The following is a 19,794-nucleotide window of genomic DNA, read 5'->3' on the forward strand; positions in this document are numbered from 1 at the left end:
TAGGGAAGCAGGCATTAGAGGGACAGCGGAGGAGGAGGTTCCAAACCCGCCGAGCAAGCACGCTGCATCCCATGTCTAGTACGCGCGCGACTGAATTGTCCATTCTCCCGGGCCTACATGAGAAACATGAACTGCGGAGGGTTAAGGGCTAAGAACAGGATGTATTTGTTTCCCTAGAAAGGATAAGTGTGGGTAGATTGGCTTGCGGGTGTGGGTTTTGTGTGTGGTCATAAGTCACAGGGGGGAAAGGCTTTATGCCACGCGGCGGAAACGGTACGGAGATGAGTGTGGTGACCCAGACCAGTGACAGACTTGCGTATGTATACCGGTCTAACTTCAGCGGTGCAGTACGATGATGATGGTCAGTTGTAGATTGACCCTTCATAAGCCATTTGTGTGTGTGTGTTAGGCGAATTATAATTTTATTTCATTAAATAACCCAGAGGCCGAAGCCGAAAGACCACTTGGACAATGGCAATCCCTTGTCGCAACATGGTTGCGGAGGGTGTGCCCTGGTAAGCTCAACTTCTCTGCCACGATCGTATAGGAGACTTGCAATGCCCTGGGTTGACAACAGCCTAGGTGCAGTACGCCTTGATGACCTCCGGGCACTCCTCCACAGTTAGGCCCTGACCACGTACATTGCCACAACAGCAGCAGCAGTCCGTCACCATCACATCTTTATACCTTGCCAAGACAGTTCCAGCCCTCTCCCTAAAAGCCCAACCCCCATTGACCACTACCCTTTACCCCGCAAGAAGCCGATCTGGGCAGTAGTGTGCCGGCCCCAGATCCGGCGTCCGACCACCTATCAAATCGCTGTAGTATTCCTAGCCCCAATCCCCCACCCTACGAACGATATCACAATGCAACGACTCTAAATTGGATCCACGACTACAACCTGCTATGCCGGAGTGCCAGGTCACGGTGCCCTCCGTGGGCCCGTTTGGGAATATGACAGTTAGGACGGAAAATGTGTCCTTGTGTAGTCGGATGGCAGCAAAGACAATACAAGCAAGTAACGAAAGGTGGTCCCCGAGCGAGATGGGGAGCATGAATTACTCAGGTGCATGTCTGCGCGTATGCCAGGTAAGCATCTGGCACCAATTCATTGGTGCACTTAAACCTGAATGCCATGAAACCAAGTGCCTGTGTGCATCACAGAATGCAAACGCACGCTAGCGGCCCGGGGTCGGTCACGCCTATCAGGACTCGGGCTTTGGACTGGAGTCGGCTGCAGGAGCAATATAAAGAAGCGGTGCTAGCGCAGAAGCCCCCAGCCCCACCGCCGCGGCAATGAGGGCTGCGCAGCGGTTCGGGTCCGTCAGGTAGAGGTGGGCCACCTGAGGCAGAGGTATCCATGTGGAGAGGGCCACGGAAGGGGTATATGCCTGAGTTGGACTGAAGTAGGGCCTCACCTCTCAAGCAAGCAAATGACCAAAATCAGGACCCGCGTGAACTTCTAGCCTAGGAGCTCGCCTCGTCTGGGCCTCTGGAAACCCCCCGATATGGCCCCATAGACAAATAGCACTACATACGGACACATGTTCGCTCCCTGCCTGGCTCACCAGCACCTCCACCGCAGTTGCCTTCTTATACACCCCCACTGGCACATCCCGCGGAATGCTGCTCACGGCGGCATTGCGCCCCCACCGGAGCACATCCAATTCCTCAGCCGTAAGGACCACACCGGACAGGGGAGGGCACGGAGGGGGCTGCGGACAGGGTTCCCCTGGGAGTGAGGAGATTGGAGGTGCTCCCGCTGCCGCTGAAGTGGAAGGTGGCAGGTTCCCGGGTAGCGGGGGCTCGTCGGGAGCAGTCTGGAGGCCGCCGCTCATGAGGGCGTCGAATACGAGTGCCTGGGTTAGGGTGGTGCGGATATGTGCGGCAAAGTGTGGGCTATTGGGGTTCGCTCGTGTGCGAATGGTAGTAGTGGTATAGGTAAAGGCGGGGGGGAGGGGGAACTTACCCAGGAGGTACCGACTAACTGGGCTGACAAGCCCCACTACCTCTCGACTCGACGACTATACCAACGGGAGGAATTGGACACATCGGATCAGTGAGGTGGTAGTCCAGCGTCGGAATCGGAGTTGACCCCTTAATCCCAAACCGAATCCTACAGCCGCACTCTCCCCACATTCGCATACTCATTGCTGGCCATGTCATGGCCTCTTTCACACCTAAGGAGTAATATCTGGCCTTTACGAGTGTACTGGGTGCTTCTTCGTCCTCTTCTGCAACTCGCCTGGCTTTCTCCCGCATTAGCCGTCCAGTTCAGCAAACCCCTGTCCAAAACCGTTCCTACAATCACCCACGCAGCCACACGTACCTGGAAAATCGCCGTAGACCACTGCTTGCGAGCTTGACGACTTGGTAGTGAAACTCCACCATACCGGCTGCCTCCCACGCCGTTAAAAACATCGCTACTGTCCCTGCGGTCGTCCCCGTCGCCGGCGTTCACAAAGCGTTCCCCCGCTCTGCCGCCTCCGCGTCGTCCTGATGCCCTTGCGCTTCCCCGCTGCTGTTCCTGCTGGTGCCGCTGCTGCGTCCCCTGCTGCGCCTGACTCTGCTGCGCAATCCAGGCCTCAATGTAAGTCTCTAGCCGCCGAGTATGGGCCTGCAGCAGGTTGCGTTGTGAACTGAGGGTAATGATGCCCATTGCATACAGCGGGCACTGGTGCTCAAAATCCTCAGTTGCATGCATGTGCGTAGGGCGCGCAGAGCGATCTATGGATACTGTAGGCTTAGGGCGACTCGGGCAAGAGCGGGGAAAGTGCTCCCTGGGCTTCGGACCCGGCTGGGGACGTTGAGAGGGTCTGCAAAGCCCTACAGGGCCTGCGTGACCATTAGAGGGCCTGGGTGACACCGCTTTAACTCCTGTTCCAACCACTGGCCTTCTGAACATACGTTAGCCCAAGTTGCAACTTATACCCCTCTAGCTAACTCCAGGGGAAGGTGAACGTATATTCCACCGCTGGATTGTTCCCGGGGAGTCTGCTGCCCTGGGTTGTAAAAACACAAGGCAACGCATACCTCCCAGACCGCGTCTCCAAGGTACGCAAGGGTCAGCGGGTTGAAGATGCTCCGTGGATTAGAAGTGGCACCACCACTGAGGAAAGGGGGCGGCAGCGATGTTGCGATGACGGCCGTCCGAAACGGCGGGGCGCCATGGATCCAGGCCGGAAGCGGAATGCGCCGTGCTGTCGTCTCGCCGAGCGTTACGGAAAGAACAAACATGAGAATCACATCATGAACTGAAAATTACTAGGTTAGCAGATAATTAGTTCCATATCCGGTGGGCGCCTGAAAGGCCCAAGGAGACGCGGATGTTTCATAGGATTAATGGGCACAGAGATATTAAAACCATACCCATGCTGGATAAGAGAAGCATAGCATAATAAGCTTGGATAATTGTGAATTCTGCTCCTGGAGAAATCCGGAATCCAAGTTTGAAACGATTTTGCTCTAGTGCTGGAAGCCTGCGAAGGTCAAGAGCACTGTAAATCTATTGGCACTTTTATACAACATAAGCTATTAAGTGGGCTGGCTGCGGCCATAGAAGTTGAGGCTGCAGCCATGGGAGCATTGGTAGAGGCGAAGCACGTTGACTGGAATAACGACTGTGATGCACCAATGTTTCGGGATTTTCAGCAACAGAGCACAGGATCTATGAACAGTGCCTGGTTTGACACACATGGTAAATTTTGTTGGAGCCAGCGGCATGGAAAAGCGGCATACGCGCTCAGGCACGGTACCTGCTCGCAGAGGAGTATAGCAGCTTATACATGCCAGGAGGCGTGCCGGAAGCGGAGGAAGCAAAGGTAGACGCGAACAATTCCACACGAACACAAGCCGGAGGTCACGCGGGCGATGCGGGTGCAAAGGTAAGGTCGAGAGTTCATGACTGTCAAACGACGCTAGCTTGATTGATTGAAGACTGAAGCGTTATCTGGAACGTTCCGGCCGTTCTAGCACCGGGACGCGCCCAGCAGGAACGGCACATTCGCGGACGTAAGCAACACCGTACGAGCACAAGCTGGGGATGCCGCGGGCGATGCAGATGCGAAGGTAACGGGGGACGACCATTGACATTGCTTTGCTTGTCCGGAACGCTGATGCGTCATAAGTCGTTTCAACCTCCCCATCCCGCTGAACAGAAGAAAAAGAAGAACATTGTATCGTCCTGGGGAAACGACGTGGAGAAGAAGCGCAAAGGGGATGACGGTAAGTTGTAAACCCCAGGGTTTGCACCAAGCTCGACTCGCGTTGAAGCTGTGCATATCCCCACGATACAGATGCATCGGGGCAGCGTACGGCCAAAGCCGTGAAGCCGAAGGAGAAGCACGAACCAGCAGCCAAACACAAGGCAAAGGTCAAGGTCCAGAAAGCAGCGCGTGCAGAGGCGCGTCGCAAAGGCGCGAAGGAGGTACGCACAAAAATTAGCATCCAGGGCGTCCTCTTGTTACGAATACAACAAATACATGCACATATCTATCTTGCACGTGCATATACGTGCCGCCTGGTAAAGCATCATCGGAAGCTAGACCCACGTCTCAGCTCGTCTCCATTCATGCCTTGCCTCCTCCATCCATACCTGCTCGTAAACGTCACCGTCGATGGTGAAGGATCCATTAACCACATTTCATACCCGTCACGGCCGCGGCCGCCCATTACGCCTGGCCTGCCTGTATAGCGGACCAAGTTGTTTTTACCCATCTTCCTCATCCTGGCATTGCCCGCAGCACCGCCAGCTCAGCGTGATTAAGGTCACCCTCAAGAACAAGGGCAATAAGCCTCGGGTAACCGCCGCACCGCGCCGGATCATGCCTATGCGCTCGACCAAAATGCTCACCGTGCCTGAGGACGTGGAGCTTCACACCAGCAGGCGCGCCGCGGCGCATGTAAAAGACAAGGTCGTGGACCATCATGATGACACAAGTGATGCCGATACGGTTGAGTCTGTTGCCAGTTGGATTCCCCGCCGCTGTCCCGAAGAAGGAAAAGACGAGGGCGTGGACTGTATGGCGCGGATCGGAGACGGGATTGTCGTTTCCGCCTCCCAGACCCCAAGCGTTGACGCCAGGATTCCGATAGCCATTCTTTGGTATCCACGGTCTGTTGCCCTCCGTAGGAAGATGTGCAGCACTCTTAGAGCCCTGATGGCACGCACAGCCCTGAGACGTGTTGTGTGTTTGTTGCTGCGCCACCTGGGCAAGCCGTGCACTTCGCGTCGGCCTGCTTCACCCATTTCTCACCTAGGATGCCCGTCAGCTCTCCAAACTTGCGCTGCCAATGGCGTCTTTGCCAATTTTCACATCTTATTCCAGCCACAGCCATCTGGTCCCGCAGACACATCCTCCATCCCTTTGGCACGATTACAGGAGGATAACAAAGAGAATAGCCCTTTTAAGCCGCTGGCGCTGCGGGTAAAGGAGTTTGATAAGACCCCTGGACGTTTCAAGCGGAAGGCCGATAAACTACCTCCCTCGAGGCCGCTAACTATTACGGAACCCAAGGTGGAGGAGTCGAGTAAATTGTTGGATTTGTTGTGTACCGTATTTTGTATCGTTATCGCAAATCATCACTATTGACAGCACCGCCCTTGGGGTCGTTCCATGCTGCAGGTCCTGCAGCAGGGCATTCTGTCCTCAGCATCCCCTAAGCTGGCCCCTGGTCTGAACTTCACGTCGCTGTTGCCTCCCTCGCGCCTAATTCACGCTATGTCCCACAGGAGCCGTCGCTAGTGACATCAGCACGCGCCCGGCCGAGCACCTTCAAGCCGCGCGAGGTGTTGGAGGCGGATGAGATGGCGCAGATGCCGGTGTTCCGGGCCTCCACGTTAAAGTACGCGGGTCGCGTCAACGCATGGGATGCAACTCTTCTGTGCTTTTAATAATAGTATGCAAACATAATGAAGCTCCCAGCACAGTACCTTGAGACATACCCTGACCATCATATGATCGCAACAGCGCCCACCGCGCTCTTCACTCCTCCCTGCCGGCCCGGGCATCACTGCCCTCCCTCCGTCGGGGTGCATAATACAAAAGGCAAGGATTCCCTTCGTCAGCCTAGTTGTGCAGTCAGGTCTACTGGTTTTCCTTAGTCGTTCCTGATTCCGTATTTGTCGAATCCCCTTCAGTCCGCTCATCCTGAGCACTTCGGGCCAGCTCGGTGTGCCCAAAGTGGAGAAGCGCGAGATTACTGCGCCAATGCCGTTCTCCTTCGTCACGGATGACCGTGCGGAAGCGAGGGCAGCTCGGCAGGCAAAGCAGCAGGAGCAGGAACAGCGCCAAAAGCAGCAGTCTGAGCGGCAGACTGCGTCCGACAATGAGGGCCGCGATAAGGCTGGGAAGCTGGATGACAAGGCGCGGAAAGGTGCTGCTTGCCACCTGGTAAGGGCCCTTGTGCCGTATGCTGGGGGCCCCTGGATTATTTTACTAGCCGCATGAAATCTCTGCAAGTATGGCGCAGTGAACGGTAATGCTGGCAGCGCAACAGCTTCGGCAACTTTTTCCACTGCAGGGTGTGCTTGGTTTTGGATCCATGCCTTTAGGCGGCCTGGAAATGGATGATGATGTACAGATACATCCGGTTACTCCCGTTAGCGCAAAAAAGTTGATGAGGATGGTTGGGTTACCACCCGTTTTCGCCAAAAAGTCATTAAAGCACCCTTGTGCTGGTGTGCTATCCTTGCCGTTGCACATGCTCAAGGAAGCGTGACCTGCACGTTGAGAGTTCTCCTGGATTTGGTTTCTGTAGGTTTTGAGTCACATGAGCCTTTGCCTTCTCCACCCTCTCCTCACAGTTGGAGCCGGTGGTGCCACGCTCGCCAGTGCTACAAACGAAGTTTCGGGCACGCGGGGTGAGCTGCATCAGATACCTTAAGCGTTGAGCAATTCTATAGAAAGCGCAGACCTTTTCCCAATAACCCCCACACACCTGCTGTCCACATCCCTTGTTCGACGGTGCCCCGGCCCCGGCCTCTCGTTGCTCGTAATTTGACATCGCCGTCTGCACTTTGCGATAGGTGTGTGTGTGTGTAGTGCGGCTGCCACCTTCCTAGGAAATGGGCGCATGCCCCGAGCGCAGTGCTGTAGGTCCCCGTGTTTATGCTCGCTGTACCAAATATGAGCCCAGAAAATGCGCCCGTGGCTGAAGCATGGATACTTTCCTCCATTGGTCGTCGGCCGCAGAACAAAACCGAGGAGCAACGATTTGAGTTCCACGCCCGACCAGTGCCGAAGTTCATTAGCATGATAAGGTACGGTGTCCTACATACATAAACACTTGTAGTCACAATAAGACTTATCACGCCGCTGCTTCATCATGGAAGGTTGATGATCTTTCAATATGTCGAGGCTCGATGAATTCCATAAGAGGCATGTAGCCGTGCCTAAATGAAACTTGCACGCACAAGCTTAATTGTTACGTAATTACCAAGGAATGTGCTGGTGCTTATGGATATTGCGTGGTGGAAGCCAAACCAAAACGTATCTCCTCCTCAAGACGCTTGTCACAATGTATCCCACCATATGTATTCACACTCCATGCGCCGCCTGCCCTGTCCTGGATCCATCGGCCTTGCACATATGACGCCCACTTCTCTCCTTTCTTCGTATCTACACCCCGCACAGTCCAGAGATGCCAAAATCCCCTATTAAACGTCAGCTTTTGGCCGCTTTCGCAATAGCTCAACCATGCCACGGGTCACTGCATGTCGTCCGAATCGTTTTTCTTCCTGTTCCACAAGCTCCTGCGCATGATCCCAAAAGGCACCGTCCCCGTGCCCGTCTGGCCTCCCAGCCTGGATCTACCACGGGAGCCCCCTCCGGCGCCCACACAACCGGCGCCGTTCCGCTTGGCAACTGAGGAGCGTAGTGCCCGCTACCGCTACATGCTGGAATCCAAGCTGGCGGAGGAGGAGAAGGCGGCACGCCGCGCTCGAGTGCCCCGGGCTAACGGCCTGCCGCTATCCACGGACATGCCGCTAGTGCCGCCCAAGCCAGAGCCACGAGCACTCACTGTGCCTGAGCCCTTTCACCTGGAGAGCGAGGTGAGCTGAAGGGAAAGGAAGCGGCAGGCGCCTGGGGTAGAGGTCGGCTAACATGGTTTAGCATGATTGTGCAACATTCTGTAAGCAGGCCCATGCAAATCAACATCACGTTTGCAAACATTGTGGCCGAAAGAAGAGCCGACGAGGGACATGGATGGGCACGACCGGCACATCATGTCCGTCGTGGCGCATGGTTGGCGTGGGTGCAGGCATGTGCAGCTTCCATAAGAGGAAGCTTTGATCGGAGCGGGGCATGTTACTTCGTCCTTGCAGGCTCGGCATTGTGTCTACGAGGAACAAATGCGGCGTGCTCTAGAAGAAGAGGAGGCTGCCAAGCGCGCCGAAGCAGAGTTTAAGGTAACGAACAGCTTGAGAACAGAATACTCGCGCATTGCACCACTTTGGCAGGTCCCGCTCATCATGATCCCCGCAGCATTCTCGCTCACGTTTTACGTTACCCAGCATTTGCCCATTTCCGCAGCAGACTCATCGATCCTCCCAGCGTTCAGGCATTCTAATGGCTTTCCGCTTTACTAGGCTTCGTTCCCTTATGCAACCTCCTAAAATTTGCAAACCATGCTCCACAGGCGAAGCCCATGTGGAAGGGCATACCCTTCCGCTTGCATGACGCGGATATTCCCCTGACGGTTCCGGAGCCAGTCAGCTTACGCACCAGCGTGCGAGCCGTGGAGCGCGAGGAGTTTAACAAACACATGGAGGAAAAAATGAAAGAGGCGGAGGTGAGATTTGGTTAATGATTGAATTGCTTATGATGTACGGAGCTGCAGCTGTCGCCCTGACCAGTAACAAGCAGACCGAAAAGCGTCCAGCGTGGCCAGCCACGTGCCGTGTTTCAGGTGCAATATACGTAACCCCGATGGCGGCTTTGGTGTAGCGAGGGCGTTCTCGTCGTGTGCAATATCCACGGTGACATCCTAATGACTTCTGTGTTGGATCCAGCTGGTGTCATGGCAAGCTTCCGAGGCTCAGGAGCGGGACACTAGTGTCTGGGATGACTTTGACAAGTGAATTCCATTGACCTGGGCGGCTCCTCCTGTCTGCTGTAACCGCGTACCCGAGCAGGCCGTCGCAAAGCAAGCTGAGGAGGAGAGGCGCCTCCGTGAGGAAGAGGAGCGAAAGCAGCTCCGCAAGGCTGCGGTGTTCCATGCACGTCCAATGCCCGACCTGTCAGCGCTGCCGGCTGCCAAACCCCCGCCTCCACCAAAGCCCTTAACGAAACCCAGATCGCCAGTGCTTGCCACACGCAAGCGGCGGAAGCTCCGGAAGGACGATGACGCGTGACAGCCCTTCCTAGCCCTGTGCCATAAGCAAAGGGGGGTACGGTCTACAGACTTCCTGACGTGGACGTGACGGATTGGCAGCCAGGGCAGCTGCGGGGGCCTAAGGGGTCGCAGCAGGTGCACTCCAACACACCGTAAACAGGCTCAACATCAGTTTAACGCTCCCATGGACGGGGCGATGACATGACGCGGACAAACATGCCCACAGCGGGAGGACAAGGCACAAGCATGCAAATGCCTGCCGTGAAGGGCTTTACGTGGCAGCGACGATCAGGTGCAGCCTATGCCAACCTCAGGTGCAGCCCTATGCCAACACCCATAAAAAGCATATTGCGGTTTTCGTTCATCAAGCACTTGACACGTTTGATCTCAGAATGCAGTCCTTAGGTTTCACCGCCTCAGAGTGTTAGGATGCCGTGAATATACATCTGGCACTAAGGTGGGCCTCCCGAGCGTCTTGCAAAAGGTCGCAAATGTACCCCGAAACCTACAGATAGCTTATGCAAGTTTGCATCCGGCTCTTTTTGCTCTCAAAAAGAGATGAATGCAAACTTGCATAAGCTATCTGTTTGTAGCCCTTTTACTGGCGCAAACGCCGTACAAGGAAACCCATTGGACGCTGTGCTACATTCCGTTGTACACTGTTCTTGGGAGCTCGTGGAAGCAGGCGCTTGCTGTGTTCCCACACAAAAGGAATTTATTACGGTGTTGGTGTCGCGGCGTAGGTTACTGGGTCCGATGAGCTCCACGCGGGTAGCTGTAAGAAACGTGACGCGTATGGCGTCCGATGTAACATGTTTATGTGTAGGCTTTCCTGAGAATCCCGCAACCATTTTGTTCTGTAAGGAATTTTTTCCAACCGCGCGTTGGTATGGCAACAGCTCGGGTTTCGGTCTGTACGACATGATTGCCTGGGCAGCCAACACCACCATTCCCATCCCTACAAGCAGCGAGGCATGGATAGAGAAATGACTATTATGACCAGCATGCGAATACTCCTAGACGAGATTTGCCGTACCTCTGCTTTTGCTGTCGCGGATCGCACACAGCAGCTGCGCATACATTCCGTTTCCAGTCTTGTAACCTTACACACTGGAATCATCAAGGGTTTCGTTAGAGGATTACACTTTTGTGAAGGCAGCTGTTGTGAAGAGTGGAATTCCCTTAGCATCGGACTCGTGTCCGCGTTTTCGTTGTGCGGACATGGCAGTGGACTCGCATGACTATACGTTTAAGGTGAACATTCTGCTTAGATGGTTTCATAACGTGCGTCTAAACGGCCTTGCGCTGAGGAAGCCAGGTGTTCGGTCCTCTCAGGTCCTACTAGTTGGCGACAGTGGTGTGGGGAAAAGCTGTATCTTAACACGGTTCACCTCTGGAATATTTGAGGAAAGCACAACATCGACGATAGGTGAGTTCGCCACCAGGGCTCCGTGCAGGTGCGGAAAGCCCCCGTTGAAAGTTCCAGGGCGCGTAATGCAGGCGTGGATTTTAAGGTCAAATACCTTACAGCGGACGGCAAACGGTGCAAGCTAACGATATGGGATACTGCTGGGCAAGAAAGGTGCGTTCTGTCGTCGCCACAGCGCACGGGCCATGCGCTTTGCCGCGGTTACAGCGGGACCCATTCCCTGCTCCGTGCAGCTTAGCCAGCTATATTTTTTTCTCATGAGTCCAGTCATGTTCCCCAATCCCTAACCCATCTCTCCGTGCTGATCTTAACACCAATTCTCTGCCGACCTGCTTCATACCTTCGTATCCACCCAGACCGTGACATTCGCCGCCATAAAAATGCAACCGTCCAATGCCCTTCAGGTTCCGCACTCTCACCAGCAGCTACTACCGTGGAGCTCAGGGCATAATCTTTGGTGCGTGATCTGACATGGAATGTGTGGCGGTCAGGAGGGGGGTTAAGAGCGAAAGAGCGAAGGAGAGCACGAGAGTGGAAGCGCTTACCATAGCGGCCCCCGGCGAGCGTAAGGGAGAGATGCCATACACACACCCTCTGTTTGGGTATCAGGGAGCACCATATTGCTCTCCGGGTTATGAGGGAATCGGGGTGTCACGGGTCAGGTTTAGAGTCAGGATTTCAGGGCGGTAGGGGTCTGCAAGGGTTTTGTAGAGACCTTCGGCGTGGCGCATCAACAGCAGGGGGCAAGAGCTGGGTTTCGGAGCAGAATGTCGTTGTGGCCCGCGTCTCTCGGTAGGGAAAGAGACACAGGTGAAGACCGGGGGCTACCACGCAGGACGCGAGCTCCAGCAAGCCCAGGAGTTGAATCGTGCACACCACTGCGCCATAAGCACATCAGTGGTTGAGCTTCGCTTGCTGTTTATTCCCCTAGTCCTGAGGTACCAACCCCACCGGGGTCGCCAGGGGTAAAGGAGTAAGAAGGCTGGCGGACCAAACCTAATGGTTTAGAAAGGACGTCATGGATAATGTCTTGATGGGGGTTACCGGGCCGTTCACACCAGGCAACTTAACTAGATGGCTTGTCGCTTGGGGTGTGCCGGTGCGCCCACACGTCCCCACCGCCTGACGCCCGGCATTCCCGTTCCCCGCCCACACTCCTGGAGAGGCCTGGCCCCGAACCACCCAGCCACTACGTATTGTTACTCCCAAAGAGGCGCCGCGCATCCCCGGCATAAAGCATGTACGCTAAGCCAACCAGCTCCCAACCTCAACCTAATTAACCCTTTCCGTTCCCGCTCTCTGCCACGGTTGCACGCCCCGGCCCCCTATCATTTGTGTGCCTTCCCACTTATCCCCTAGTGTACGACGTTACCCGGCGGGACACGTTTGAGTCTCTCGAGGCCAACTGGATGCGCGAGTTTGACATTTACAGCACTGTGGAGTCGGCTATTAAGATGGTGGTGGCCAACAAGGTGGACCTGGTGAGTGAGGTGTAGAGAGGGCAGGGTGCGTGGCGAATATTCCAATTGGTCTTGAATTTCACGACGCAGGAAGCCATAATGCCGTGTTGAAATTCTTTCGCGTAAATCTTCGGGTCGGGAGGCAGTCTGTGAAACAGTATTACAGCGAAACGAAAGTGTTTACGCAAGCTACGTGAGAATAATCCCTCAAGGCTGCTGTATCCGCATTTGCAAATGCTGCAACCTGCCCTTAAAGATTTTCTAGTTGCGCCGACAACGTTTACCCGTCACACACCTGACTCCGGGCTTGGCTCTTTTCCGCGTGACCTCAGACCTGTTCGGACATCGTTACGCTGCGCTGTGCACCACGACACCCCTCTGCAATTCCGAGGTCCCCACCTGTAGCCCCCCCGACCCCGTTATTGTATGTTGATCTTCGTCCTCGCAGTCCGCCCAGCGGCAGGTGAGCAGTGAGGAGGGTCATGACTTTGCCCGGCGACACGGGTGTCTGTTTGTGGAGACATCCGCCCGGGCCAATCTGGCGGTGGGACAGGCATTCGAAGAGCTGCTGCTCAAGGTGAGGCTCGCGGGAAGGAGGGTAGGGTGGAGAGGGAATGGCGGAGAGGTAGGGCGGACTGGAGTGCAGGCGAATGGTGGATTACATGCCGGGCGAGCCGTATGAGGGGAGGACTGGGGGTGTTCGTTACGACTGCGCTACGCCATAGAAGTTAGAAGGCCGGATGCACGTGGCTGGTCGAACGCTATAGCTATTTTGGGGTTCTGCCCAGGGCTGAGTGCTTTTGCTTTTGCTGGTGATAATTGGTCGTAAGGCCTTGCTTGCCTAAGGATTTGTCTTTTCCTTGCTGCACCACCGCAACACTTCCCCACCTCACCATTGCGCCGCACTGCAGATCTTGGACACCCCCTTGCTGTTAGAGACCACCGCAGTCGGGGGCATCAAGCTGGGGGCGGTACCCACGGGGCAGCAGGCGGGGGTTTGCTCGTGCTGAGCCCAGGGCAGGGGTGCACAGTGACCCTGCAAAAGGGGAGTGTGTGGAAGGACGGCTGGAAATGGGAGAGAGCCTGCCGCCACTGTTGATATCCCACCTCCCTTTTTCCCCCTCGACGTGCTGGGCTCAATAGGTCCATATTGGGACCGTCACTGCCGAAGCCTTCTCGCGCAGTGTTGCAGTGGATTCTTCACCTGTAGCGGGCCGGGTCATTGAAACATGGCATTGGGGGAGGGTGGCTGTGTCAGGCAGGGTTACAATGGGGTTGAGGGGAAAGAAGAGGTCACCTGGACCTGCTCAAGACCGGATAAGCTGTCAGAAGGCGATGTGGATGGGGAGGAGAGCGCAGTGGAGGCCCATGGATTGGGGGCACATCAATTGCAGACTAAGACCAGACGGAAAGGAGGGAGGTTTTGGTGTCAGGAGCTACGCTTAAAGGCTCGGGCTGGGATATGCTTTACGGAGGATGGGAGGGATGTCAGGAGAGTTAAGAGCCGAGTGGGTTGTGTGAAAGAACAATGCGCGAGGCAGTATGCTTGGTAAATAAAGAGTTTCACAGGCGAAACGGTGTAGCCACGCTCATTCGTCGGCAGCCAGCGGTTCACGGCACATGACTGCAGGTTTAGGACTTCTTTTTTGCGTCACCAAATTGCCGCCTGTGATTGCTCTGCAAGACGCAACCTGTTGTTTTTTTCAGCTTTTGGCACTTGTCTTACTCTTGTTTGCCGACTTATTCTTATTTGCCTCTGCACCCCCCTTTGATGGTGGTGATGGCGGCTGTAGTTGAGACCCACCCAAACCATCTTGTTTGCAGCAGCGGCTTCAGAGGCAACGAGGCAGTCCAGCCACGTACCGCGCACCATCTATGCCACACATAGCAGTGAATTAGGTCGTGCTTGACCGGATATAGCAATTAGGGGAACGTTGCACACCTTTCGAGTGGGCAGTATAGAGCCTTGCTTGCAACCTCCTCATCTCTTGGTTGTCTCTGCACGATGGTACGGTTCCACGGGTGCGCCACTGTACAAGGCGTACGGCAAGGTTACTCCCTCCAACACGGCCTAGTTAATCAGCTACGTAATTGATCTTCAATGCAGTTCTTTTTATTTGTCAGCAAGGCTCTTCAGAGGTTGTGTAAGAGTTGTGTAAGAGCTGTGCAAGCATACAGACAATGAATATATGATTTGAGAAACCTGAGCGACGAGAGTGCACTGGCAATCTTGGCTTCACAGATGCCCCTTACGATTACTGGACCCTAAGACGGGTTGCCGGTGTGTGGCCCACCTTGAAGCCAGATGTCAAGCTGAAATTTGGTGCTATAGGCGGGGTGGTTCCAACTATTTGTTTAGTCGTTCGTTTGATAATTATTCTAGCTATGTCTAGCTATGTTTTACGGCGGGACCTGCAAAGCCAACTTACGGGGCTACTGCCGCGAAGCGAACCCTCGGCTCACTTGTCTAGGGCTTATCATACAGACTTGAATGTAAGAAGAGTTGATAAAGGTAGCGATATCGAATTTAGAATCTTATAGTCGGAGAACGCTCGTTTAGTGAACATCAGCTATATTCCAGCTTGCTGACAACAGACTGGAATTCTAATGCGGAGGGCAGTATGTGTCAATTTCTGTATACGATGGTAAGTGAATTCAGATAGATTGCACAAACCCGCCAACCATTATCGGTGTCGACACGCTTGCGATGTATGTAGGAAGTTCACATTGTAGATACACGTCTAATAGAGTTACTAAGCATTGTCACGAGCCGCAATAACGTTGTGTGGCTTCGTGGTCTTATCAGGGTTCCATCCAATTCGACGAGGGTAGGTGGGTGTATGTATGTGTGTGTACGTGTACACGTTGGTGCATGTGTACATGGGGTATTTGGTCGTAGCTAGCCAGAACATGCATGCCGGGACAGCACAGCAGCAACACGAAGGCGGCAGCATGGAATTGTTCATCCCTTGCTTGTGCCTGTTGCTGGTCCCCGCCGTTGGACACGTCCCTGCCGTTGGACACGTACTCGTAATGCACGAAATGCTGCAGTCAGCCGTGTGTAGCCTTTTCTAGGCGTTTAGGGTTTCAAGGACCCTAAAAACCCTAGAAACACTAGCTATCACCGCAAAAAGCAGCTATTCAACGACTAGCATCGGTTGAGTAGATCGGTGAGGTTTTGGTTGTTGGCTGTGACCATGGATGGCACTCGTGCATGCAGGATCTGCATTTTCTGAGAGACACAGCGCGACGAACACTACAAATATGTAGCACATGTAGCCGACAGGGGAACGGTTGCCTCCACCTAAACCAGAGCCTAACAGGACACGTACATAACCAAATACATGCACGCAGCAAGCAGCCAATCACAACCGCATTGACGTGCCAATATCCAAGACTGCTGCCAGGTGCAACGTGAAGCGACCGACTAGTGGCCAGTGAGATGCAAGTGGGTGCCGACATCCGGGCCTAACAGGGGTGAATTTTATTGCCACCAGTGCTGCCGCCGCTGCACATGCCTGGACCAGCCCCCAGTTCATTGTTGTCGTGGCCATGCTAGCGGCTGCTGCACCAGCAGCCAGCGAAACGTTGCCATCAGAAAATTGTGCTGCATCCCTCTCGTACATGTGCTTTCGTTCAAGCCAAGGCTGCGTAAGGATAGCACCCACCACCCAAAAGCCACAAGCCACAAGGAATCAGCCAGGCGAGTGATTATAATCAGCCAGGCATTTACATTCATACTTGTTGAAGTCCCCTTACACCACCACAGATTGCGCGTCACGTCGCGCTATCGGCAAGCAGGTATGTATGGTCACACAGATATGCATGGTCACACAGATGTGTATGGTCACACAGATATGTATGGTCACACAGATATACACTTCCTGGCCACATGCCCGGGAAAAATAAAGAGCTAATGAGGCGGGCATGCGTTGGCTGTAGATGTGGTGTATACGTATTTGGCCCAATCGTCGGGGGTGCGTGTGTACGCACGTCCTGTACGATTTGTACGTGTACGGTGTACGGTGTACGGCAAATTCTTGGCACGCGCGAAGCTGCATGTCTGTGTGGGTGTGGCGCAGTGGTTAGCGCGTAGGTCTCATAGCTGTTATCGTGCTGTGACTTGGACTATCCTAAGGTCGAGGGTTCGACACCCTCCACCCACAACCGCTCGTGTAGCTCAGTGGAAGAGCACCCGTTTAGTAAGCGGGAGGTCTCGAGATCAAAACTCGACATGAGCAGCACATCGCTCTTGCGCGGGACATATCCCTTGCTTGTGCCTGTTGCTGGTCCCTGCCGTTGGACACGTACTCGTAATACACGAAATGCTGCAGTCAGCCGTGTGTAGCCTTTTCTAGGCGTTTAGGGTTTCAAGGACCCTAAAAACCCTAGAAACACTAGCTATCACCGCAAAAAGCAGCTATTCAACGACTAGCATCGGTTGAGTAGATCGGTGAGGTTTTGGTTGTTGGCTGTGACCATGGATGGCACTCGTGCATGCAGGATCTGCATTTTCTGAGAGACACAGCGCGACGAACACTACAAATATGTAGCACATGTAGCCGACAGGGGAACGGTTGCCTCCACCTAAACCAGAGCCTAACAGGACACGTACATAACCAAATACATGCACGAATAAGCACGAAATCACAACCGCATTGACGTGCCAATATCCAAGACTGCTGCCAGGTGCAACGTGAAGCGACCGACTAGTGGCCAGTGAGATGCAAGTGGGTGCCGACATCCGGGCCTAACAGGGGTGAATTTTATTGCCACCAGTGCTGCCGCCGCTGCACATGCCTGGACCAGCCCCCAGTTCATTGTTGTCGTGGCCATGCTAGCGGCTGCTGCACCAGCAGCCAGCGAAACGTTGCCATCAGAATCATTGTGCTGCATCCCTCTCGTACATGTGCTTTCGTTCAAGCCAAGGCTGCGTAAGGATAGCACCCACCACCCAAAAGCCACAAGCCACAAGGAATCAGCCCAGGCGAGTGATTATAATCAGCCAGGCATTTACATTCATACTTGTTGAAGTCCCCTTACACCACCACAGATTGCGCGTCACGTCGCGCTATCGGCAAGCAGGTATGTATGGTCACACAGATATGCATGGTCACACAGATGTGTATGGTCACACAGATATGTATGGTCACACAGATATACACTTCCTGGCCACATGCCCGGGAAAAATAAAGAGCTAATGAGGCGGGCATGCGTTGGCTGTAGATGTGGTGTATACGTATTTGGCCCAATCGTCGGGGGTGCGTGTGTACGCACGTCCTGTACGATTTGTACGTGTACGGTGTACGGTGTACGGCAAATTCTTGGCACGCGCGAAGCTGCATGTCTGTGTGGGTGTGGCGCAGTGGTTAGCGCGTAGATCTCAAAGCTGTTATCGTGCTGTGACTTGGACTATCCTAAGGTCGAGGGTTCGACACCCTCCACCCACAACCGCTCGTGTAGCTCAGTGGAAGAGCACCCGTTTAGTAAGCGGGAGGTCTCGAGATCAAAACTCGACATGAGCAGCACATCGCTCTTGCGCGGGACATATCCCTTGCTTGTGCCTGTTGCTGGTCCCTGCCGTTGGACACGTACTCGTAATACACGAAATGCTGCAGTCAGCCGTGTGTAGCCTTTTCTAGGCGTTTAGGGTTTCAAGGACCCTAAAAACCCTAGAAACACTAGCTATCACCGCAAAAAGCAGCTATTCAACGACTAGCATCGGTTGAGTAGATCGGTGAGGTTTTGGTTGTTGGCTGTGACCATGGATGGCACTCGTGCATGCAGGATCTGCATTTTCTGAGAGACACAGCGCGACGAACACTACAAATATGTAGCACATGTAGCCGACAGGGGAACGGTTGCCTCCACCTAAACCAGAGCCTAACAGGACACGTACATAACCAAATACATGCACGAATAATGCACGAAATGCTGCAGTCAGCCGTGTGTAGCCTTTTCTAGGCGTTTAGGGTTTCAAGGACCCTAAAAACCCTAGAAACACTAGCTATCACCGCAAAAAGCAGCTATTCAACGACTAGCATCGGTTGAGTAGATCGGTGAGGTTTTGGTTGTTGGCTGTGACCATGGATGGCACTCGTGCATGCAGGATCTGCATTTTCTGAGAGACACAGCGCGACGAACACTACAAATATGTAGCACATGTAGCCGACAGGGGAACGGTTGCCTCCACCTAAACCAGAGCCTAACAGGACACGTACATAACCAAATACATGCACGCAGCAAGCAGCCAATCACAACCGCATTGACGTGCCAATATCCAAGACTGCTGCCAGGTGCAACGTGAAGCGACCGACTAGTGGCCAGTGAGATGCAAGTGGGTGCCGACATCCGGGCCTAACAGGGGTGAATTTTATTGCCACCAGTGCTGCCGCCGCTGCACATGCCTGGACCAGCCCCCAGTTCATTGTTGTCGTGGCCATGCTAGCGGCTGCTGCATCAGCAGCCAGCGAAACGTTGCCATCAGAATCATTGTGCTGCATCCCTCTCGTACATGTGCTTTCGTTCAAGCCAAGGCTGCGTAAGGATAGCACCCACCACCCAAAAGCCACAAGCCACAAGGAATCAGCCAGGCGAGTGATTATAATCAGCCAGGCATTTACATTCATACTTGTTGAAGTCCCCTTACACCACCACAGATTGCGCGTCACGTCGCGCNATCGGCAAGCAGGTATGTATGGTCACACAGATATGCATGGTCACACAGATGTGTATGGTCACACAGATATGTATGGTCACACAGATATACACTTCCTGGCCACATGCCCGGGAAAAATAAAGAGCTAATGAGGCGGGCATGCGTTGGCTGTAGATGTGGTGTATACGTATTTGGCCCAATCGTCGGGGGTGCGTGTGTACGCACGTCCTGTACGATTTGTACGTGTACGGTGTACGGTGTACGGCAAATTCTTGCCACGCGCGAAGCTGCATGTCTGTGTGGGTGTGGCGCAGTGGTTAGCGCGTAGGTCTCATAGCTGTTATCGTGCTGTGACTTGGACTATCCTAAGGTCGAGGGTTTGACACCCTCCACCCACAACCGCTCGTGTAGCTCAGTGGAAGAGCACCCGTTTAGTAAGCGGGAGGTCTCGAGATCAAAACTCGACATGAGCAGCACATCGCTCTTGCGCGGGACATATCCGCTCTGGCTTTTTCATAACATGATCCATCCTGGTGTGTACGTGTGCGTGTATGTATGTGTGTGTACGTGTACACGTTGGTGCATGTGTACATGGGGTATTTGGTCGTAGCTAGCCAGAACATGCATGCCGGGACAGCACAGCAGCAACACGAAGGCGGCAGCATGGAATTATTCATCCCTTGCTTGTGCCTGTTGCTGGTCCCTGCCGTTGGACACGTACTCGTAATGCATGAAATGCTGCAGTCAGCCGTGTGTAGCCTTTTCTAGGCGTTTAGGGTTTCAAGGACCCTAAAAACCCTAGAAACACTAGCTATCACCGCAAAAAGCAGCTATTCAACGACTAGCATCGGTTGAGTAGATCGGTGAGGTTTTGGTTGTTGGCTGTGACCATGGATGGCACTCGTGCATGC

The 19,794-nt window shown here is 54.1% G+C and overlaps 3 protein-coding genes across 3 annotated transcripts in view; 2 read left to right on the forward strand and 1 right to left on the reverse strand.

Moving 5' to 3' along the window:
• Window positions 1-418: 418 nt before the first annotated feature.
• VOLCADRAFT_121780 (uncharacterized protein) lies at window positions 419-3,358 on the reverse strand. Its single transcript, XM_002959092.1, has 5 exons — window positions 3,034-3,358; window positions 2,330-2,617; window positions 1,569-1,715; window positions 1,287-1,343; window positions 419-629 (listed from the first exon to the last, which is right to left on the reverse strand). The coding sequence occupies exons 1-5, from the start codon at window positions 3,235-3,237 to the stop codon at window positions 579-581; spliced, it is 747 nt and encodes a 248-aa protein (XP_002959138.1). The 5' UTR covers window positions 3,238-3,358; the 3' UTR covers window positions 419-578.
• A 5,647-nt stretch (window positions 3,359-9,005) lies between these two features.
• Window positions 9,006-14,213, forward strand: rabC3 (RabC/Rab18). Its single transcript, XM_002959088.1, has 7 exons — window positions 9,006-10,590; window positions 10,672-10,765; window positions 10,837-10,918; window positions 11,170-11,222; window positions 12,125-12,246; window positions 12,674-12,802; window positions 13,137-14,213. Exons 1-7 carry the CDS (start codon window positions 10,558-10,560, stop codon window positions 13,233-13,235), a joined length of 612 nt encoding a protein of 203 aa, XP_002959134.1. The 5' UTR covers window positions 9,006-10,557; the 3' UTR covers window positions 13,236-14,213.
• Window positions 14,214-16,028: 1,815 nt separating this feature from the next.
• VOLCADRAFT_70432 (uncharacterized protein) overlaps window positions 16,029-19,794 on the forward strand; it is a gene marked incomplete at both ends in the record, with an annotated part of 5,695 nt that continues 1,929 nt past the window's right edge. The window contains 3 exons of the mRNA XM_002959089.1: window positions 16,029-16,089; window positions 17,260-17,373; window positions 18,917-18,979. Coding sequence (XP_002959135.1) covers window positions 16,029-16,089; window positions 17,260-17,373; window positions 18,917-18,979 — 238 coding nt within the window. The remainder of the gene's footprint in view (window positions 16,090-17,259; window positions 17,374-18,916; window positions 18,980-19,794) is intronic.

Source organism: Volvox carteri, assembly GCF_000143455.1.
Source record: "Volvox carteri f. nagariensis unplaced genomic scaffold VOLCAscaffold_124, whole genome shotgun sequence".
In the NCBI taxonomy this organism is placed as follows: domain Eukaryota; kingdom Viridiplantae; phylum Chlorophyta; class Chlorophyceae; order Chlamydomonadales; family Volvocaceae; genus Volvox; species Volvox carteri.